General features: G+C 38.0%; 2 protein-coding genes across 10 annotated transcripts in view; one reads left to right on the top strand and one right to left on the bottom strand.

Moving 5' to 3' along the window:
- The window catches only part of TRMT13 (tRNA methyltransferase 13 homolog), a 25,696-nt gene extending 2,001 nt beyond the window's left edge, over positions 1-23,695 (bottom strand). The window contains exons 1-10 of one of the 7 annotated variants that reach the window (XM_072968132.1): positions 23,383-23,695; positions 15,154-15,200; positions 15,000-15,066; positions 10,099-10,161; positions 9,851-9,920; positions 9,585-9,691; positions 9,077-9,244; positions 7,173-7,245; positions 3,564-3,638; positions 166-598 (exon numbers count right to left, since the gene is read on the bottom strand). In XM_072968132.1, the coding sequence (XP_072824233.1) occupies positions 166-598; positions 3,564-3,638; positions 7,173-7,245; positions 9,077-9,244; positions 9,585-9,691; positions 9,851-9,920; positions 10,099-10,161; positions 15,000-15,066; positions 15,154-15,200; positions 23,383-23,412 (1,133 nt within the window). In that variant the 5' untranslated portion in view covers positions 23,413-23,695. Of the gene's footprint in view, positions 1-165; positions 599-3,563; positions 3,639-7,172; positions 7,246-9,076; positions 9,245-9,584; positions 9,692-9,850; positions 9,921-10,098; positions 10,190-14,999; positions 15,085-15,153; positions 15,201-19,189; positions 19,456-23,382 lie in introns of those variants that run through there. The other 6 variants (XM_072968133.1, XM_072968131.1, XM_006197361.4 and 3 more) reach the window with 6 other exon arrangements.
- SASS6 (SAS-6 centriolar assembly protein) overlaps positions 19,538-24,188 on the top strand; it is a 37,435-nt gene continuing 32,784 nt past the window's right edge. For 2 of the 3 annotated variants that reach the window (XM_006197359.4, XM_072968129.1), the window contains exon 1: positions 19,538-19,747. In XM_006197359.4, the coding sequence (XP_006197421.1) occupies positions 19,683-19,747 (65 nt within the window). In that variant the 5' untranslated portion in view covers positions 19,538-19,682. The remainder of the gene's footprint in view (positions 19,748-24,188) is intronic. The other variant, XM_031680392.2, reaches the window with a different exon arrangement.

Consider the following 24,188-nt stretch of genomic DNA (forward strand, 5'->3'; position numbering starts at 1 on the left):
TATTTATGCCACAATAAAAGTGTGTGCATTTTCTCTTCTTCTAAAATTAGATGGTAAATAATATATTTTCATAAATAAGTTTTTGGTAACACTCATCTCAAAAGAAAGCATAGTAATAATAACATATTTCTGCTCTAGTGTTACTCTTTCAAAGGAGTCACTTACCCAGGCAAACTCTCAGCGCCGTCATCTGTGGCTCCATGCCTTCCATCATCGTGCTCCTCGCTGTCATCGTTCGGTTTATCTTTTCTCTTTGTGGAAATATCTGACGCTTCCAAAGCTGTTTTTCGCATCCCACAAGTGGCCCAACTACTCATTCGCTGGAAATAGTGGAATTCCACTGCTCCAAGGCCTAGGGCCCTGAAATATTCTTTGCCCACATAATGTCTCCAATCACACCTGTGGTGACAACAGAGTGCAATAACAATGCCAGCCACAGGGGTCCACTTCTCTGGGACATTTTTTTCATTTCCTTCCTTGGCCAAAGTGTTAATTTCTTTCTCTGTTTTATCATTCTTTATGCGTTTGGCTAAAGGTTCTTCATTCCTTTCCTCACAACTGGCAGCATAGGTTTCAACCAAACATCGTAATGCAAGATCTGCAAACACAATTATGTGGCCCCCCAAACCACATCATCTTTAAAAATGAATATCTTTTACATTTATTAGGCAGTATGGTTTTCAAAAACCCAACAACAAAAACCTACTTAGCTTCATACTTGTAATAATTCTTTTATGAATTATCAACTTTGCTCATATTTGCTCTTTTCTCTTATTGTATCAGTTTCTCTATTGATTTATTCTGCATAAAGTCTACTTCCCCAAAAGACTGTCTGAAGTTTAAGATTTACAACTTGTAAAACTTTTAGTCCAGCTATTCAAATTGGCTCTCATTTCTCCTACGTTGGCTGAGGAAATGACTTGTATAGAAAAAAAAATTTATTATCTACACTTACATTCTAGGGAAGTTTTGAGCTTAAGGAATCCAAAGAAAGAAAAGGGAAAGGCATCGACTGAGCATCTGCTAAAGTTGATGTCATGTGTCAGTCCCGAAAGATGTTCACAGGAAATAGTAGAGCTGAGAAGAGGGGGGTCAAAATATGGAAAGTAGGCCTCCCTGAGTAGCCTTACTGAAGTTATGCGTAACTCAGCCAATACTTACTGAATGTCTTTCATGAGCAAGGCTTTGAGAATACATGATGATTAATAAACACGATCTTAGAGGTGGATGTACTTTATATTAAAATGAAAAATTTACAGTACATTTAAAAACTAAACAAACGGGTTTTGATGACTATGACAATTTCCCACTGCAGATTGCTATGTTGTTCACAATACTGGGAAGACCTTAAATAGATGCTATAAAATCCACATTTTCTTTCTGATTAGACAGACTGTCACACTGTGCTTGTTCAATCAAAAACATGTAGTTTTAAATTTTATTACCCCAAGATGTCACAAGTGGATAGTAAATAACTTGATATTTTATTAGTAAATTTAATCCAATATATGAATTTAAGTCAACAAACATTATTGGGAACCTCTTATTTGGAGAAACTGACAGGTAATCTATTATTTCATAAACTAGTATTTTCTGATGAAATATATTCAGTCACTATTTTACTTATTCTGGACTTAAGTAAATGGTCTTCAGGAATGTGAATAATCAGGTAACTTACTAAAAGAACAGAGTTATTTTAGAATCTATCTCAACCCCTCCTTTATAGAGAACTTAAGGGACAAAGCCACAGACCTAAAAAGGAACCAGGAAATACAGCAAATTGGCAGCCAAGATTATTTATTCATTCAAAGATTTACTGAGTTCCTGTTATGTACCAAACATCACGTAAGCACACTCCCTATACTAAAAAAAAAAAAAAAAAAAAAAATCAGAGGATAGTGGGAGAATTAGATATAAAGAGACAATTAAAATACAATGAGGTAAAGATATGCAGAGGCAATTATGATAAATACTAAGGAAGAGTCTTTAGGGAGGTTCCCTGAAAGTGACACAACTGAGCTGAAGGCTGAGGAGAGACTGAGCAGTTTTAGAAACTGACACAGTATAGTATAAAGGAAAAGTACACCGGGTTTGAATCCGCAGACCAACAAATACGGAGGCAGGAAGTGGCAAAGAGAGGAAGGCAGAGGCCAGACTGAGACCAGGATGCCATGTTGAAGAGCTTGGACTTAATGATGTAGGTGACTGGGAGCTACTGAAGAGTTTTAAGAAGGGGAAAGACACACTGGGTGTGTGACAGATGGGTCTGAATATTAGTATTTAAAGGACATATAGTGTTAGGACACCATGTAAGATACAGAGAAAGAATGGCATAGATGTAGGGGAAGAACCAGGAAAGAAGAGTGTCAGAAAAGAGAAGAAAACAGAATTTCAAGAAGGGTAGGCAGCAACAGCAGAGATTTTTCAGTGAGGTAACGATAGAGTAATGAAAGGAGAATTCAGACAGAGTGAATCAAGGGCCGGGGGAGTATTTGGAACAATGAGAAATGGCCAGGATAGGTTATATTTCTGGGAAACTTGGGTTAGATGGGTAGGAGTAAAGGAATATTCTTTGTTTCCTCCCCAGGACAGAACTGGCTTACTTCAGAAGGCTTTTATGAGGTTAAATGAGACAAAATACAAGAAAGCCAACTAAAAACTGTACAAGGCAACACAAATATGTAATACTCAAAGCCATTTCCAGCCAACTTGAATAATCTCTGGAGGAGGCTCCAAGTTCCCCATATGAGTGAATGATGAAACGAACAGGAGCCAAAAGAAGATACAACAACATTAACATCTATTGGGCACCGATATGTGCCAGACACTTTACATGTAACCTGGAAAATAATTATTATTACTCTTATTTTACAGATGAGATAACCAGAGCTCAGAAGGGTTAAGTGTTTTGCCAAGGGGAGACAGCAAAGTTGAACTCTGGACTCTCTGACGTCAAAGCCCATGCTCTTTCTACTTTATCATGCTACATCGATCGATCCAAGTGCTAAGACAACACATCTTAACATTTCCTTTTTGTTTCCCCTAGAATCCGAACATATAATCACCTTCTAGTGGGAGAGGTTTCAGAGTCCTACCTAAACAACTCTTCTACAAAAGCTTCTGAGACAGAATCATACAGTTTCCATAAATGATTTATTTCCCTTTTGGTTGAAATATAACCCAAAGAACTTTAAATCCCATATGACACAGTATTTACACATAAAACTCTTTTCTTTTCTTCTTCTTCTTTTTTTTTTGTTGATGGAGGTACAGGGGATTGAACCCAGGACCTCGTACACGTTAAGCACACACTCTACCACTGAGCTATAAATCCCTCATTTCACACATAAAACTCTTAATTCATCCTGTAAAATGCCCAAAATGAGCAGACAAATCAGAAAGCTCTAAATCTGATATATTACAGGCCTAGTACTACTATGAAGAGTAATGAGTTGTAAACATAACGGATAGAAACTACTCAAAAGAGACTGTTTAAATGTTTGGGACCATGTTAAGCTAAGACTTAGTGGGTTCCTCTAGACATTATTAGTACATTTACATACCTGTTGCCACACCACACAGATGCTTTCCAATTCCTACTACAGGCAGTTTTTCTTTGCTTAGCAAAGGAATCTTGTCTGAAATAAAAAAAAATTGAGATCTGAGTTAGCTCTCTTGTGAGATAAGGCATTAAGTGGCCTCCCAAGGAGAGAACTAATTAGAATCTTTGCATTTTAGGGCAGAAAGAGACACAAACAAAAAAATTCTTATTTTATAGCATGGAAATAAGAGGCTCAAAGATGGAGTGACTTGAGGATTAATGCAGATGGCTACTGACACAGCCAGAATCAGTTAAAATTTCTTCTCTTTTTCTTCTTTTCTTCCCTCCTCATCCCCAGCCAGTTCTTTACTCCCCAGTTTAAGTTTCTTGACTCTTAGGCCATTACTATTTCTTATATACCAACCCAGGGCTTTATCCTGTAGAAGCCTTATTTTGCTAAATTTTATTAACCTATTGTTAAAAGGACTCAAAACCTTTCCTACCAGATTTATCTTGCATAAATAACATATAGGATAAATACACATGAATAATACAATTAATGTTTTATATTATAGAATACTATTTTCAATATTATGATACACAAAAAGAGCTTTTACTAGATCTTAATGATCAGAATAAGATATTATCTTAGCTTTTCACACTGTTCTGAATAAAAGAAAATATTCGTAATAGTAGTGTAAAAGCAAAAAAAAAGATGTCTTCAAGGTAATGCAGTAAAATGTAGTATATCACAGTTAATGTTTCCATCTTTCCCCCGTATTCATTTTCCTTTTTCTAAGATTCTGACATGAAAAGTATGCTTCTCTGTACAAATCCAGCTACAGCACCCAGCACACTGAACTGTCCAATGGAGGTCCTCAGTAAATATTTCAAATTTTCTGTGGCTTGCTTTCAGATGGTATCACATGCTAGAAGAAATTGGCACCAAGTGGGAAAGTTTGCCTGTGTAAGGGAATACAGAGGTTTAAATTAAGGCGGTTTAAGAAACTTACCAATCAAGGTGAAGAGAAAGGCTGTCTAAGAAAGCTCTTATGCTTGAAAATTACCTCATTTCTTCTCTCTCCTATTTCTTTGGGCTTAGAAAATAGGGCAGAACTTCTGGGCAATGATGGCAGATTGAATACAAGCATCTAGTTTGCTCCCTCCTAAAACCCCATCAAAATGGGAATAAAAGGACTCTTAAAAAGCCATTCATAAGATGTGGAAGAAGAGAAAAGGAGATAAAAGTGGGAAACGCTGAGAACCCATTAAATTTACTTCACAAATCTCCCGAAGGTTCACGAATTGGGGGCACCAGGTAACTTAGGGAGTCATTTGTAACAGAGCTGTGGTGGAAGGGCTAGTTAAGAAGCAGTCCTCCTCACCTCATAGCCACTTGGTGCAAAACTGCAGATTAATTCCCTGGAGCAAATAAAACAGGAGGTCACTAGACTGAGGACATAAGAAGTTGAAAGTTGAAGTGCGGTAAAAGAGCAGGATTAAGTGGGTGTGCATATGGATTAAGCTATTACTCCCTCCTGGGTCCCAGAATGTTGGTAACCTGACCTTTACCCTCCAGGCAGGTGATCAGCAGTCTTCTCTGGGCAACCCGACCAGCCCAAGAGGAAAGATCACATCTTAGGTAAGTCCAACTCTACCCGAGGATTGAGAGCTCTTAGTCCCTCAGGCTGAACTATGAACACACTGTCAAAAAGCACAGATGTTTGAGGACAGCCCCTACGTTGAAAAAGACCAAAACAAATGGAAAAGAGCAACTTAGAGAAAACAGAATACGAAGGGAGTATACTTCTTAAAAAGCTATCATTAATATCCTCACAAAGATGTTGCAAGCATGAAAAAAGAACAGGTTATACTAGCAAAGATAAATTCAGAGAAAAAAATCTTGGAAATTAAAACTATGCTAGAAGAAATTAAGTTGAAGAAATTTTAGAAAGTATAGGGAAAAGGCCAAAAGATACAGAACAGAGAAGGCAAATCAAGTAAAGAACCATTCCAGGAGGTCAAATAACTAAATCATAGAAGTTCTTCCATAAAGAGAGAAAAGAGAAAATGGAGCAGAGAAAATTATGAAAGAAAGAATGCATGGAGCCTTCCCAGGAAGCTGAGAATGCTAGATCTCTAAATCGGGATCTCTCATCCTTGGCATTATTAATTTTTGGCCCCAATAATCCTTTGTTGTGGGGAGCGGGACTGCAGGCTCCCATCAGATGTTAGCAGCATGTCCCCTCTCATGACAAAGAGAAGTGTCTCAGACCTTGCCAGTGTTCCCTGGGGGCTAAAACTGCCTCTGGTTGAGAAAGACTGCTGTAAACGCAAGAGACCACCAAGTGCCCAGCACAATAGATAAAAATATAACTACATCAAAACACATCACTGAGAATTCAGAATCCTGAGGACAAAGAAAAGAGCCTATGAATTTCTAGAAAGAAAAAGGCAGATTACATACAAATGATCAGGACTCAGAATGGCACTGAATTTCTAAACAATAATACTAGTAGAGTAATAGCTTCAAAATTCTAAAGGAAAGTGATTTTCAACTTAGAAATAGAAATACCCAGCCAAATCAAGTGTAAGGGTAAAATAAAAGATATTTTCAGAAAATGCAAGGTTTCAAATTTCTCTCTATTACAATTGTTCCTCAGGAGGCTATGGGAGGAGGTGCTTGGCTCAAAGAGAGTAAATCAATAGAGGAAGATGTGTGATAAGATGCAGAAAAATAAATTCCAACCCAGGAGAGTGAGAGGAATCTGCAGGATGAGAAAGAAGAGAGTTTTAAGGTTGACCACTGTGCCCCAGGAATAGAAGGCATACAGTCTGGACTGGAACAAGTCTGAAGGATCCAGGAGAGAATTTTTTAGGAAGATGGAAACTTACAGAATACTTGATTGATGTATTAAAACAAATACATTTTAAAAAGATCAAGTAAACAAAATTATAGATTAATTATTAACTCAACAAACTTAATTTGCTACACAGGCCCGCTGTGGACTGCATCACAAGGCTGAGTTAAAACTAGTGGAAGAGGTTGCTGGCATACGTTTTTATTATTTTCATTTTAAATAATATGAAAAACTATTAAAAGACACAGAAAGGGCACTAAAGAGTATGATTAATGAGTGTGTGTGTGTGTTTGTGTGTGTATATGTGTATGAAATATGAGTTCCACAGAGATGGGTGTTTTCCTTTGGTACAATTCAAAATTCTAGGCAGTTCTTTCACATATTAGCTAGGCAGGGAACTATCTCATCTCTTTAACAGTTTAGGTAAAGTCACGTTAACTGTAGGCAGAAGGCTAGCATATGGTATGAAAAGACACAGTAATTAATTAAAACAGGACAAAGAAACAACGTAAAGACATATTATCAAAGCTTCTAAACTATTCCCTAGTATGACATTTCATTTCTAGTTGATACTGAAACATAATTTTTAAACTTTCAACTGTAATTCCATTTATATTTATATAAATGCTAGACATAACATTCTATATTAACAATGGATTAATTTTTGTTTTCCCTGAAGCACTGTTTTGCATGATTGAATTTCTAAGCAACCCTCAGAGTCTGAAACTTCTATGATTTATGGGAGGGCAACTGAAAGTTATGCAACTTACTCAAACACAAGTGTTGAATATCAATTTGAAGTCTCTCAAACACGGAATTTTTCTTTCTGTGTTTGCCATCAACCTGCACAAAAGGAACATCATTATAACAATGGCTTTTAGGTAGAAGAAAGCTTTATGAAAATAGAAAGATTTGTATTTGTTTACAAAATTCAGAGCAAATAATTTTCCATTGTTTTTAGTATTTGAAAAATAGAAGTATTAATTAAAAAATTAAAATTCTGTGATGAAGACTCCAAAATAATAACAGCAAACATTTTTATAAGGCTTGAAAATTTTATACGTTACTATGTACACATTATTTCCTTTAACTCTAAAAATTCCCACTTCACTGATGAAGGAACTAAAGTTCATAGATGACATACCCAGGATAATTTGCCAGTCCCTAAAACACTATTTTTGGCTGGCTCCTCTTCTTACACTCCCTGAAAGATTACAGTCATTCTAACCTGGTATCTATGTGCCTATGATTTATACATCTACACTGTGGCCCAGAACCCTTCTGATGAGCACTGACACAAATCCAGTGGTGAACTAGAAAGCTCTGCTTTCAAAACTGAACTCATCTGTCCCTTCAAACTATTTGTCTTCTTCCTCCTTCTATATTCAGTATGTCAGAGAAGAATGCCACTTAGTCACTTGAGCCACAAAAGGTCACCAGAAGTAACTCCTCTTTCACACTTAATGGATAATCACCAAGTCTCCTGGCTTCCAACATCAACACATTTCTCACACCCCTTCCCTCCTCTCCATCTCACTGCAACCTCCTTAGCTCTGGCCCATTTCTTACTTGGATTGCTGGATAAGAACTGTCTTATTACTAATGTCCCTATTTCAAGTTTCAGACTCTTCTGATACAGCTTTAATGGTGCTGCTAGGATGAAGTTTTAAAACCCTTTTCTATTTTCTTTGTCAATTCTTATATATTCTTTCCATCTCCTCTCAGCTGTCACTTCCTCCAGGAAACCTTCAGTGACCCGCACTAGACTGAGGCTGCTGTTGTCTTTACACTCCTATGGCACCTGGTACTTACCATTATCGTAAGACACTTAGGATAATGAACCAATATACTTATAATTCTGTCCCATTATATGTAAGCTTCTTGAAGTCCAGAACTAAATCCTTTTTCCAGTGTATCCCCAGTGTGTAGCTCGATAAAACCAAATTCCTTCCCCAATGAAACCTTCCCTTGTCTAGCCTGTCTCTCCCACCTAATCACTGCTGAACTCTACCTCCCATCACACGGAAATGTTCCCATGTTTCTGGCATTTGGGTACATTGTTCTTGCTTCTTAGAATGCTTCTTAAACCCTGAATCTAGCAAATATCCACTTTTCAAGATATAGCTCTAACATCACCCTTTCTGTGTAGCCATTCACCATCCCTTCCTGCAATAAAACTTGTCACTCCCTCCTCTGAACCCACACTATACTCTGTGCAGACTTTTTTCATATTTTAGCACTTTTCTATAACATTTATTTATTTGTCCGTCTCTTCTTTTTAAATATAAGTGCAGAACATATGGACCGTGTCTCTTTTGACTTTACCCAATATCAATCCTGGAGCCAGTGCTACACTCCATAATTGTTTACTGAATAAATAGTAAGTGGCAGAGGTAGGTTAGGACCAAGATTTTTTAACCCTTAGCTTGAGCTTGGCTCTTTCCACATATTTCCTTATCTCTGGAAATACTTTAGGAACTCAGATCAATGAACTATCAAAATTTAGATTAAGAAATTTACCTTCAGTTTAAGTCATTAATATAATTAGGATAAAAAGCTATAATCAAATAAACACACAAAAATTCATTTTCTTTAAGAGGTATGTTTTTGAGTATCATTTTTTCTTTTTTTCAAACAAGAAGAGTGCAAAATATACTGCAATGGTTTCACTTACCTTGAATCTTGTGGTCACCTTTTCTACTAGGATGAAGTGAACTTCTTCAGCATCTTTTAAGGCAATATCAACCCAGTGAGATAATTTTCCCTTTCCTGCTCCAAACTCAACAAAGCATCTTCTTGGACCAAGTAACTTTAATTTTTCAATGTTACCTAAAATAGAAGCCTGCAAACTTCACAAGATTATTTTGTAAACTAGAGCAAACACATTTGGCTCAAATGGGAAAATAGCACAGTAACTTCTACATAGGGGAGCACATTGATAATTTCTGTTTGGCTTTAAAGTTTTTCTCTTGCTTTTAAATATTTAACATGTAGTACTCAGAATCATAACCATGCCAAAAATTCTTTATCTGTGTTTATACACATTTTTTGAAATGGAAAGATTCTGTATCCTGAAAGATAATCCAAACAAAATCTCAGTAATAACTACATTTAAAAACAACAGCTTTTAACAAATGAACAAAAAGGCCATTTTCAGTAGCGTTACTATGGCTTAAACATACCTGCTGCTTCAGATGTTTGGTTGCAGAATCACCATTTTTAGGGTCATGAAGGGCATCATGCAATGCTGGATGGGACATGATTTGATCTTTAAGTGTTGAGTTCAAACCTGTGCCAAATAGAAGCACAAAAGCTTAAGGAACCAAACATGAAACCACAGGGCTCTGAATAACGGTAGTAGTATCTTTTAAAGCACAGTGGAATTAACTCATATACCACCTGATTTTTCTAAAAAAAAAAGTTAACTTGCAACTTTAGGCAGACTTACCTTCACTCGCTTTTCTCAATTTCTTAATTAAGTTTTCCAACTGCTCTTCAGAGAGAGACGAAATTGGAACCTATACACAAAAATGGGGTGTGAGCTGGTCTGGGACCCAACCACCACTCATAATGTTGACTCTATCAGAAATGCATTCTAAATCAAAACACTTAATTTATTCCAAAAATTAGAACAGAGCTTATTCACAGTGTGGAAGTGTTCATAAATACTTTTTAAAATTAAAGGTAAATACTTACTAATTGTTCAGATATTTCTGTTTCATCTTTTAAGCCTGCATTAATATCTTGAATAAAGAAGTCCTTAACAAAACAAAACGAAAACATAACACTACTGTTATTAATGTGAAGAGTTCACAAAAATTAAACTGAAAAACTGATCCATCCCTTCTTCCAATACTCTGTACCTGCCATCCTCCCTTCCTCCCATTCATTTATTCATTAAATAATTATTCAGCATGTACTGCGGCCCTTCAATTGTCTCAGATGCTGAGGATTCACTACAGTGGAGAACAGAACAGACAAAAACCTCTGTGTTCATGGATCTTATATTCTAGTGATGTGGTATTGTGAATAAATATTTATAGCCTGAAGAAATTCATTAGTAATTCTTACTGAAGTTTTTGTGTCTCCAGCATAGACTGTGGACTATGTCAGTTTTGCTTACAGTTTAAAGCAAAGACAACAAAAACAGAGTTACAAATGGCTACTTTTCAGATAGGTAGGTAGTATGATCAAAAACAGAGATACAGCACAACAGTTTAGGTCTGATTTTTCCTATTTTAAACTACTAATTAAAATAGAAAGTGGAAATGTCCTGTGATGCTATCTTATTTAAATTAACATAGTGAGATCTGTTTAGTCCATTTTTAGAGAGACAGACTTGAAGCAAGAATCTAGATCAGCACTGTCCAACAGCACTTTCTGCAATGACGGAAGTGCTCTGTATCTGTTCTGCCCAACATGGTGGCTACTAGCCTAGAAGCATGGCTCGTGCGACTAAGGAACTGGATTTTCAATTTTGTTTAACTTTCATTAAGTGAAATTTAAATAGTTACACAGGGCTAGTGGCTACCACACTGAACCACGTAGATACAGATGAATGAAATAGTACTAATTTCACAATCTGTTTTGAAAGTGAAAACAACTCCCGGGACTTTATGCATAAATGGGCTTGGGTTACACAGATGGTAGAAAGGTCACATGCTGACTGCGTGATGCTGCCTTTACCTACACGGGTAATACTAGCGACAGGCGATTAAGTGGAACAGGTGAAGACAGCGGGTATTTAGAATATTTTGTTGAATGACTGGCAAAACTACAATAGAAAATTAGCTATAACTATTAGTAAAGCAAAAGAGTGATAAGACTGTACCTGGTTCCAAGTTCCACGCCATAGATAGCGTACTAGATAAACACTGCGCTGCATTTTCCTCACATCCCACTGCTTTCCTCCCTTTCCTTTCCACTGTGTCCCAGCATGCAGTGGAATCTGCGCAGGGGGATTCCATTTTTAATAAACCCACTTCTCCTTTCAAACTTTTCTCGGAGCACATATTCCACCTGCTTGCTTCAACTAAAGCTTGACACGTAGGTAAGGAAGATAACCTCATGCCTACTTGAAAGCAAAGGCAACATTCTTTCTTTTTTCTAAGGGGCTCACTGGGGTAGTCATTATTTTTCTACACATCTTAATGCAAAAATATTTTCTTTTTCAACTTATGCCATCTGGCCTAATGATGCTTAATTGGGAGGCATTTGGAAACGTGTAAGGATACTTTGTTGTCAAAATGACTGAGAGGTGATGTTGGGAGACAATTATCCACAGGAATCTCAATTTTCTGCAAGTCTTACAAGCAAAGGCACCAACTCCCTTTATTCTAGACTATCTTTTCAAGGATATTTGCATACCAAGCAATCTTAGAAGAAACAGTGTCTCCTTCCAGAGCACATGGCAGGCCTGCTTACTGTACAGTATAATAAAGCAATGTCTACTTATGGAACAAAGCTCAGGCAGGTTTCCCTACTGCCTGTTTAAAAAGCTGTGTATTTCCTACGCTTGGGGTTTTTCAGCTATGACACAGCTATGCACAAATATGCGTAGCACTGATCAAGGCCCCTCCATCTCGAGGGAACTTAGGGAGCAAGAGGAACTGATGCAGAGAAGAAGCTCATGCTGCTTGCTGTGCACTGAGTAACAAAGCCCTTTGTCACTGACCCAGGAGTCTCGTATTTTCCACCAGCATCAACAAACTTGTAGCAAGGTAACTTGTTAGCTTGAAAATAAAATTTCAGATCCTTCAAACTTCTTGACAAGGGCCTCTGTCATTTGCCACTCAGAAGCCAGGAATGCTAAATACAGGGATGCGTTGAAGTGCACATGATATGACCGTCCCACTTAAAATGACAAAAGCCCCCACTGAGAAATACTGGGCTGTTAAATTTTCTTCTAAATCTAGCAGTTGTCGACTATCAATCTGTTGGTCATTATTCGATATTCATTAGGAATTTTGACATCAAGCTGCTCTTTCCACTAAGTTCAGCCAATCTGACCATGTTTTCAAGCCACCCAACAAATAGCTCTGTTGACCTTCTTAATTCTAGTGACCTTCACTCCACTTTGGCAAACTACTTTAATGGGCCCTCTAGATTGGGCACTATGTTAGTACAAAGTACAGCGACTCTCTTGCTCCTAATCATGTTCTTTCACCTTTTAAAGGCCTCTATTTACTTTCCCTCAGCTAATTGATGGCTTCCCTTTCATGCCATCCAGTCTGGACACTCAGTACTGTTGTTATCATCATCTTTCACAATCAGGTCCTTCCATCACACACACCCTTACAAAACCTAATGCCTGTGTTAATACGATTTTTAACTCCCAGTATCTGGCCTGCTGAACACTGCTGAAGCAAAACTGCTCAGTCATTTGGCCTGGTGCCAGTTCACACTCAGTGTCTCCATCTCAGTCTGACTCTCAAGGATGCCTGGCAATTCTTCTTCATAACTCTAATTCTAAACTTTTACCTCTCTACTCAGATCTCCTGCTACACCATCATCCCCCTCAATCGCCTCATCTCTTTCTGAATTAACCCCCTGTCAGCTGAAATGTTCCTGAACCGATCCCTGTCTTTTACTCATTCCCATCCTCCTCAGCGAAAGAGTTTTTTCTCTCATTGTTCCTGTCTACTTCTATTTTGTACCTTATCTCTGCTTGCTTCCTGGTGAACCTCACATTATCTATGATGTCTTCTTCTATTTCCAATTTCTTCCTCTCTGCTGGCTCATTACTCTAAGCACATAAATAAAACTAAATTTTCACCCATCTTAAAACATACTCCTTCTATCCTACCTTCCTCTCTGACTACCAATCTAACTCTCCAGTTTCATTCACAGACAAGTTGCTTTAAAGAATAGGCTATGCTTGTGATTTCTACTACCTTATCTTCCATTTACTCCTGTGCCATTTCAGTTTGATTTCTGCCTGCTCTACTCTATTACACATGCATTTTGCTAAACTCTTTCATCTTTAACCACCGCCATACTTTCAACCCAATGGATTCTCCTGTTCCTCCTTACTTGATTCCTCTGTGATGCTGGACACAATTGACCACTCTTTTCTTTTGAAATTCTCCTTCCCCTGTCTTCTGATATACCATGGTTTTGCTTTTTTTTTCTTTCTTTCCTACCTCTCCAGGCATCCTGTCTCAATATTTTTCTATGCTTCCTACTGGCAGTGTCACCTAGAGCTCTTTAATGTCAGTGTCACCTAGAGCTCTGTCCGTGGTCTCACACTCTACTTCCTGCCTACCTCTCATCTTCTACTCTGTTCTCCCCTTGTATTCCATACTCATCATGTGAAAGGCCCAGTCTCAGACGAAGCTGTCTACTCTCTCACTTCTAGACCCTTATCCATGTTTTCTTCCTTATCTGGATGACCTCCCCTTGACCTTTAGGTCTCATCTGATGACATTCCTTCAGAGAAGCTTCCCTGACTCCTTCCCCATCTCTCTCACCTGCTAAGTCCTCCCAAAAAAGGGTTAGGCTCTCCTCTTTTATTTTTCCACAGCACCCTGTACTTAATCCATTTTAACACATATAATATTGCATCTTCTGTCTCTTCCACTAGACTGTAACGTTGTTCCAGGCAGGGTGCTTGGTACGATGCCTGGCATAAGTGTCCAGTTAATATCTATTGAATAAACAAGCTCTCACCCCTTCAATCTCTTACCCTGGGTAACTTAAAAGTCCAAAGCTTCACCTATGATCTGTATGTATTGACTTCTAAATCTTTATTATTTGCCCAATCTTTCTATCAAATTTTAGACTCATGTATCCAACTCTGAATTTTCAATCAGTCACCAAGATTTACTGATTCTGGTACCTAAATAATTCTTGAATTTACCTACATTTTTTCCATCCTGTTTAATTCAGTCTCTTTTCACATCTTTGCAGCAATGGCCCTAACTAGTCCTTCCGACTCCAAGTCATCCTCCCACATTGCTCTAAGAGAAAGTTTTCTAAGAGATAAATCTAATACCATACTCTTGCTTGAAATCTTTCAGTGGTTCCTCATATCTTTCAGAACAAGTCCAAATTCCTTGACAACTTCATGCGCCTTCTCAGTTCCTGCCTCTCCATCTGGAAGGACTCTTGCTCCTTTTCTTTGCCAAACCAGGGCGCGGCACAAGTGTTACTCCCCCTGGGAAGCCTTACTTGACCCCTCGGATTTAATTTCAAAGCAAGTGTGTGCTCGTATCAAATGTGCTCGTTTCAAATCATTGAAATTATTAAAAAATATCCACTATTTACAAGTTTACTTACCAATCTCAAATAAGTTCCTTGGAAGGCTGGGATCATATTTAATTGAAATAAATTTAGTAGGTACTAAGTAAATATTGTTTAATAAACAAATTGTGGAATTATTCTCTAAATACCACTCTTGTTGCATAAAATTCTATTATCTGAATTAGGACTTTCAGTAGATTCACAATCAGATGTCCTATCTCAAAGGTATTTGCCATATTTAAGCCTCCTGAGGCAAGAGCCTTGTTAAAAATTCACATTTGTAATCTACCAAGTATATATAAAGATTACATATCACACATTTCATCATTCAAGTGTTTTACCAATCAAACACTTACAGGTTTAGGCTTCTCTCTTGAGTTACATTTTTTCAAATGCTTTGCTAGTTGATCTTCATATACTGTGCTAAATATAAAGAAAAAACTATTTAAAATAAGACCATGATAATTACTGTTTTCAGCACAGAAAAACCCTTCTCTGACCCATACTTACTGTTTTGGATCTAAAGGACATAGGATTCTTTTCCGAGCATTTTCTTCCTATTAAAAAAAAGGATATATTTTATTTGAATAAAATATCAAGTTTTTTGCTTTACAGATACTAAATATAACTTCAGTGTAAACATAAGCTTATACCATCCCAAAACAAGGTAAGGAAACCTTAAAAGGATATTAATAAAACAAAAATCAAAAACAACAATCTCCAGTGTAGTAAGGTATCACCTCATACCTGTCAGAATGGCTTTTATCAAAAATAATACAAATAACAAATGTTGGTGAGGATGTGGAGAAAAGGGAATCCTTGTACACTGCTGGTGGGAATGTAAATTGGTGCAGCTACTATGGAAAAGAGCATTGAGGTTTCTCAACAAACTAAAAATGGAACTACCAAATGACCCAGCAATTCCATTCTGGGGTATCCATCTGAAAAAAACCCCAAATCACTAATTAGAAAAGATACACACACCCCAATGTTCATAGCAGCATTATTTACAACTGCCAAGATATGGAAGCAACCTGTGTCCATTAACAGATGAATGGATAAAGAAGATGTGGTGTGTATATATAGTGTGTATACACACACACACACACACACACGTACACGTATGTACATACAATGGAATATTATTCAGCCATAAAAATTAAAATTTGCCATTTGCAACAACATGGATGGACTTGGAGGGTATCATGCTAAGTGAAATAAGTCAGACAGAGACAAGTGCTATGATATCACTTATATGTGGAATCTAAAATATACAACAAACTAGTGAACAAAACAAAGAAGAAGGGAATTATATTCAATATCTGTATATATGAAAAATATGAAAAGGAATATATGTATGTATATGTATGACTGAAACATTATGCTGTACACCAGAAACTGACACAACATTGTAAACTGACTACACTTCAATTAAAAAAAAGGAAAAATAAACGAACAAAAAACAAAAAAGAAACAGACTTACAGAAAACAAACCAGTGGTTACCAGTGGGGAGAGAGAAGGGAGGAGGGGCTATATAGGGGTAGGGGACTGAGAGATACAAACTATTATGTATAAAATAAATAAACTACAATGATACATTGTACAACACAGGGAAGATAGCCAATATTTTCTAATAACTATAAATGGAGTATAACCTTTAAAAATCATGAATCACTATATTGTACATCTGTAACATATACTATAACATCATATATACTTCAGTTAAAAAACGTCTCCAGTGGTAGCTGGTTTTTGCACATACGAGCAAATACTGCTTTGGAAAACAAGGGTTTATAGCTTCAAATAGGTTACAGAGAAGGTCTACATATAGAATTCTGAATCTATGATAGCACTGACAGTAACATACACTTATTTTAGACATTACTAAGAAAGAAAAAAATGCTGCCAATTTAAATTATGCCTTTTTTTGTTGATTTTAAGAAGCATTCTGACTTCAGAGATGTTAAAATGTAAAATAAAAGTATCTCAGAAATAATGAAATACAAATCTTCCTTGAGTTACAATAGAGTTACATCCTGATAAACCCATAGTAAGTTGAAAATATCCTAAGTCAAATATGTCTAACCTACCTACTTAGCCTATCTTAAACATGAACAGAACACTTAGATTAGCCTACAATTGGGCAAAGTCATTTAACAGCCTATTTTATAATAAAGCATTGAATATCTTACATAATTGATTGGATACTGAAAGTGAAAAACAGAATGGTCATATGGGGACTGAATGTAAGCATATCAGTTGTTCACTCTCGTGGTGGTGTGGCTGACCTGGAGCCATGGCTCACCACCACTGCCCAGCACTGCATATCACCAGCCCAGGAGAAGATGAAAATTCAAAATTCAAAGGACGCTTTCTACTGAATGCCTATTGCTCCCGTAACACAGTAAAGTCGAAAAATCCTAAGTCGAACCATGGTACGTTGAGGACCATCTGTATTTTAACCATTTGGTATGTGATCATACTTTACTGGCTTTTCAACTCTTTAGTATAGAGGAGTTACATACTGTTCATTTCTAAGTTACATGGACTTAACTACATGCATTTGGGAAAAATAAAGGAATAGTGTTGGCAATTCTACCCAACGTTAATATGAATCTGTATGTAATAGGATAGTATGATAGTTACAACCACTGGTTAGCCAGACTGCCTAGGTATGATTCCCAATTCTATCTATCAGCTCCTAACTCTACAATCTGAGGTGGGCTTATTGCTTCATCTAAAAGATGAATATAACTTACCTCCTAAGGTTTGTAAAATTTAAGTGAACTAATAGTTGAAAAAAAAACTGCTTAGCACAGTGCTGTTCATATCGTAAATGCTAAGTAGCCACTATTACTATATTAATAATTCTTTTTTGAGTTTATTTCAGTTCTGATCTGCCTCCCAGCATATCCACAAAACTATGTACACTGAATTTCATGAACAAGAAGAGATTTTTCAGTATCTTTTTGAAAATACATTATTCTTCCTTATTTGCTGATTTTAAAGTCTAACCTCCATAAAAGAGAAGACTAACCTCCCAAAGTCTAACCATAGAGTAGGGGTAAAAAAAGCACTTTTAAAATTTGTTATTAAAATTTATTATCTGGGTTTAGAAACAGGGTTTCTCAACCTTGGCACTATTGATATTTTGGGCTGGATAATTCTTTTTTGTGGGGGCTGCCCTGCGCAATGTAGGATGCTTAGCAGCATCTCTGGCCTCTACCCACTAGATGCCAAAAACACTCTTCAGCTGTGACAACCAAAACGTCTCCAAACATTGCCAAATGTCTCCTGGGAACACTAAATCATCCCCATCTAAGAACCATTGGGTAAAAATGAATACAAGTCTTCTCAGCTATATATGACACCTAAGGAAAAAAAGATTTAAATATGACACCCAATTATGTTATAAATCACAGATTCAGTAGGATGCCCAAAATTGAAAACCAAATCACAGTCATGGAAAACGCTTCCACTCGGTATTTTGCAATGTTTCTTCAAGTGATTAATCACAATACGATGCCATTCCTCTCCAGGAATACGGACCATCCTGTAAGGATCTATTCATATTCTACTACTGTCACCACCTGCAGTCACCTTCTGGATGTCTAGTTACGGTGAAGTGTAAGGTCTTAGTTGAGAACAAATATCCCTCTAGGCAAATATCAGTCAAGTCAAAATACGAAGTAGAGCTGTGGCTGAAGGACAGCAGCTGACGAAGGGGCTTTGGGAGCTTATCTGTACTGGATATTGCCTAGAAAGATAAACCATCTGACTAACAAAGAAAAATAACATAAATAATACCAGACATTCAGAAGGCATGAAATCATACGCTTGTCTCTTTGGTTTATTCTTTCTAAAACCTATTAAATATGCTATTTTTTTTTACGAGTATTCTGCTCTTCTTTTTGTTTTTTCTATCATATATATCCTAAAGAAATACACGTACCTAAAAATATATATTGTTGACGGTACAATCATATGTATAATTGGACAAAATTGTACACTTTTTGTTACCAATTTTTAAGAGGAGAGACAATTCTTACACATTAAAAAAATTTTTCCTTCCCCTTTTCAGCAAAGTAGTTATTAGCTGCTTTCAAAAGATTGTATGCCTAAATAAAGATTTTAAAAAGTTTCTTTCAACCGCATTCACAAGAAGTGATTATTCACGAAACAATAAAAACACAATTAGCGAAACCTTAGATCTTTCTTTGATCTTTCTTCTTTCTGAACTACCCCTTCCCATCAGGAAAGCGGAGATTGGGCGGACTGCAAGAAGCGAGAGTCTGCAGTAAAGCTAAAATCTAGCATTACTATGAGTTGGAATCAAGATAACCGGGTCACTGCTGGCGCTTTACTTAGTACAAGAGAACACTGCACTTCATTAGGGCGCATCATTGCTCCCTAGGGAGGCCAGGACCGCGTTTATCACAGGAAAATCTGGAAAATCCAGGGGACAGAAGGGGAAATCTGTCAGAGGGGAGGTGCCGGACCAGCAAACTTATTTCCGACTCTCGAGAGGGTAGGGCGATACCAGACCTCCGCGGCTCCAGCGTGTTCACCACAGAACCTTTTCCCTGCTGCCACCACCATCCTGCAGAACCGCTTCTTCTTTTCCACATAGTAACCACATCGCCCCTCAATTGGAAAGCCAGTTCCGTGCGGCGTCGGCGCAGAAGCCGCCATAATTCAGGGCTCGCTTCGGATGGCTAGCATCGATTGGGTGGAGAGAGGAAAAGTTGTCACTTTCTCTCGGGTCCCCTTCCCTTAACAAATATGGCTGCCTCAGGTCCCGCCACGCAAGACACGCCCGGAACTACCCGCCCATCCTCCGCAAAACCGGAAGAAGCTGATGGTGGCTGGCGAGGTCCAATTCTCCTCCGTCTCCCCTCTGTTTCTCTTTCCCCGCCCTCTCCGCGGAAGCCGAGCGCCAAACTTAAAACTTTAATAGGGCCCGGGCGGCTTTCGGGCTAGTACCCGCGGGCCGGGCCTGTAGGACTTCTCCGTACACCCGCGGGGGCAGCGGTTCAACATGAGCCAGGTTCTGTTCCAGCAGCTAGTCCCGTTGCAGGTGAAATGCAAAGACTGCGAGGAAAGGTGAGGGCCGCGTTACCCCGTTGCCCGCGGGTGGCGGTTGGGGTCGGGCCAAGGGGGAAAGATGGCGGCTGCGGCCAGTGGGCACCGCCCTGCGGCTGGGTGTCCGGCCGGCGTCCCGGGACGCGGAGACCGACCCAGCTGGGACCTAGGGGTTCCTTCTCTCACCAGGTCGGCCGTTGCTGAGGAGGGAAGGGTGTAAGAAATGGGGACGCTGACCTGCATCAGGTTAACTAAACAGCAACAACAACAACAACAACTTTGAACTGAATCGTGGGGATTATAGCCCTTTGCTCTCTTTTTGACAGATAAGAGCTCTGGCCGAGAGAAATAATTTACACAAGTGCTCACGAGTTCATGGCAGGGCGGGCACTAAATTCAGGCCTTGGCTCCCGACCCTATTTTCTCTCTCCTTCGAATTATTTTGGAAGTAATTTTAAGCTTCGACTTAAAAAAATCAGTTTTACGGTATATTGCCTCTTTTTCATGTTAATTACTAAAAAGAAAATACATTACTTTTAATAGACCAAAAACAATTGGGGAAGACCGTAAATTCATTCATTCATTTATTCATTCAACAAACACTGCCTGTTTGCAAAACACCTTGCTGGGCCCTGGGGATACAGGGGTCAGGAAAAAGTCCTTGCGTTCATGGAGTTTTCTGTCTGTTTAAGGAGGAAAGACAGGCCAGTCTCACACATAATACAAGATTACAACTTTGACTAAAGAGGTGCTGCTAGATTTGGCTGAAAGGCAGATTTCAATTTTGTTTTTCAGTTCCACCACTCATTGGCTGTCTCTTAACTTCTCTGACCCTTAAGTTTCCTCATTTGTAAAACTCATATAAGTTGTCTGTCCACACGGTTGGTTGTTAATGAGGATCAAGTGTGTAACTGTATGTGAAAACTAAATGGTGTGGAAATGTGACGTGTAAAAAATGAAGGCATTGATTTATTGAGTTGCCAGTAACGTGAAACTAGTCTATAGTTCAGAATTAGGTACAAAAGCACTTGGCAAGCCAGACAAGGAAATGGTACCAAAACCAGCAGCTGTAAATGGATATCTGTAGGTTATTCTTCTGTGCTGCCCAGTATGGGAGCCACAGTGGTTATTGGACAAAAGAAATGGAGCTAATCTGAACGGATGTGCCATAAGAGTAAAAAACACATCGGACTTTGAAGACTTTCTGTAAGAAAAAAAGGAATGTAAATTATTTCAATTTTTATATCGATTATGTGTTAAGATGACAATATTTTGGATATATAGGGTTAATGCAATGTTACTAAAATGTATCTGTTTCTTTTAACTTTTTTAATGTGGCTTCTAGAAAACTAAAAATTACTTGTATTTGTGGCCTTCATTGTATCTCTATTGGATGGCCCTGTTCTAGAATGATTATAACAATATAAAAGGAAGGGGGAGGGGATGATTTTTCATTCCAATATTGAAACTCTTAGATCCTCTCCGTCTCATTATATTGCCATCACAGTTATCGTCATAAAACACAAATTCAGCCTTTCATCCCTTCTGTTTAGAAACCATTCACATCGCCTATAAAAGGGGTCAGCCGACTGGAGCCCATAGGCCAGATGGCCCACTGCCTTTTTTGTAAAGTTTTATGAAATACCGCCATTCTCATTTGTTTAAGAATTGTCTGTTGCTTCTTATGTGCTGTAGGGGCGGAGATGAATAAATGTGACAGAGGCCTTATGGCCTGCAAAGCCTAAAATGTTTCCTTTCTGGCCCTTTACAGATAAAGTTTGTTGACCCCTGACCTATAGAAAAACCAATCCAGACCCTTGGATATTCAAGGCCAGTTCAGCTCAGCAAATATTTATGAATGCCTGCTATGTACCAGGCATTGTCTTAGGTGCTGAGAATATAAAACTCCCTCCCTCCTCCCCACCTTCCTCCAATAGCAGGAAAATAAAAATCTGTTTTCACTCTAGCACTCAAGGAACTCAGAGTTTCATAGGGAAAACAAAAGGGTCTTCCTTGGAGGAGTGGCACAACACATTTAAGAGTTCAGGCTCTGGAGCTGGATTGTTTGGGTTTAAATCCCAGTTTTACCACTTACTCTTCGATTTTGTACAGTTTTTCTTGACTTTTCTGTGCCTTATCTTTAAATTGATGAAAATAAAAGTGCCTGCCTCGTGGGATTATTATGAGCATGAAATAAATTAATACATATGAAGTGCTTAGAACAGTGCCTGGAACTTAATGAGCATTCACTAAACATTAGCTATCATTAAAGTGTGATTAATGCATGAAGTAATATAAATGAACTAAAGTCACCGAGTAGAAGGAACTTCAGCTGAAGACAGTGGTAATGCTCAGAGAACTCTGTCTGGAGGAAAGTGATTCAGAACTTTGAAACCCATGGTTTAACACCAACCTGCTCTTCCAAGTTTGTTTCCTGACCTCCTCTCCCCAGTGTAGTTAGTCACATAAGACCATTTGTTACCCTCTGAATGTAGCTGATGCTGTCTCAGTACCATACCTTTACTCCTGCTCTTCCCTCTTCCTCAAATGCTTTTTCTTTCATAATCTGCACTGTCTGTTTTAAATCCCTTTGCTATAGGGACCTTTTCAAAGTTGCCTAAGTTGAAATTGTGTGTATTCATTTATTAGATAGCATGGTGTAGGTGAAAGATCTGAATTCTAATTTGGGCTCTGTGGTGTGACCTTAACCAAGTTTGTAACTCTACGCATCTCAGGTTTTTCCTTTGTAAGACAGATAATATTCGCTTAACAAAATTATTGTTGTTAAGTGATAAAAGCAAAATGCCTGGCAGGTATTCAATCGTGTGTGTACTCAATGAGTGTTAATAACTCTCCTCTCTCTTGTAGCCCTAAAATACAATCAGGAGCAAATCTAGGGTAAAGTCATTTAATCTGATCTCAATTTGAGGACGTGGACCATGTTTATTTCTGTTTGTATCCCTAGCACCCAGCATAGTACCTGGCTTAGAGTAGCTTTTGTTTGAATTGAGAATTTAAGGTTACAGCTACTAGGTGGCAGAGGTGGGCTAGAATCCAGTTTTGCTAATGCCAAATCTAACTGACAGGAAGGATGTTACGTCGATTTATGCATTGTTCAGGTGTGATGTTTATTTGAGAAAGTGTTTTTTGATTTGTTTTATATTGTTCCTGTAACATTGAGCTTTACAATGGAGAAAAGTAAGATTTGTGATTTCAGATCCTCTGAAAGCTCACATTTTTCTACAAAGTATTTCTAAGAAGGTTTTTGAAGTAAATATTGGGGATAGTTTTTAGGGGGAGGGGTAATTAGAGTTATTTACTTATTTTATTATTATTTTTTTAATGGAGGTACTGGGGATTGAACCCAGGACCTTGTGCATGCTAAGCATGCGCTCTACCACTGACCTACACCCTCCCCTCCTCGTGGAGAATAGTTTTAATCTGCGGACCTTTCCTCCTCCTTTTTGCTCCCAGCATCTGATGTGCATAGGCTTTTGGAATATATGCAACAATATCATTAATATGATTGGGAAATTAGCATAGTAATAAAACTCTTCCAGTATTAGGTAAAGAACACTGTATTAAAGGGATGCTTTCTGAACTTTTTTTCTTTTTACAGATTTATCAAATATGACGGTTTTAAAAGTGTAACTCACCATATCAAGTTGGTTACCGAACAGTGTCATGCCGTTGTGGTAGTTCTGTAGATGTGGGTCTTGGTGTATTTGTGGGAGAGGGTGACTTACAAGCGTCCTTCTACTCCGCCATCTTGCCCGGAAGTCTCGTTGTGGTAGTTCGTACTAGAAAAAGCTTCAGAAAATGAGCACCAAACATCATGACCTTGCAGAGCTGAGAAGGCCCCCACAAACCTAACTCAGGCCACTTGCTTTACAAATGAGGGAATTGAGAGTGTCTTTTTGCCTTTGTGATGTTCACCAGTGCTGCCTGTTCCTTTTCGGGTAACGCACAAGCCATTGTGACCTCATCGTATGACCTGTTATTTAGCATCCAGTCGTGTGTTAAATAAGAAACTTAACTACAATGACACGAATTCAACCAATCTAAGTTACAAATCAGAGCATAAGAAAAATCCAAACAGTTGAATCTAGCCTTAGTCAACTATTCCCGAGTTTCTCCATCAACACTCAGTTGCTATGTCTGTAGTAGATAAATAGTAGAATGTAAGAAAGATTTAAAATATGTTTTTAAAAGAATAACTTAAAATTGAAAACATTCAGTTTGTTAGTTTACTTTCCCTGCCCCTCAGGGAAAGACCCTTGTTATTTAATCCTAGCAGAATAGTTTGAGAACCACCTGTACAGGGATTTTTTTTTATATCATTATCCCTTTATTTCCCGAATTATTAAAATATTTTTGCACAATTTGATTAATGTTTATGAGCGCCTTTATTTATATGTCTCTATTTGATACTGGATTCTCTAAGATGCAATACAGAATGTGT

Source organism: Vicugna pacos, chromosome 9, assembly GCF_048564905.1.
Source record: "Vicugna pacos chromosome 9, VicPac4, whole genome shotgun sequence".
Classification (NCBI taxonomy): Eukaryota; Metazoa; Chordata; class Mammalia; order Artiodactyla; family Camelidae; genus Vicugna; species Vicugna pacos.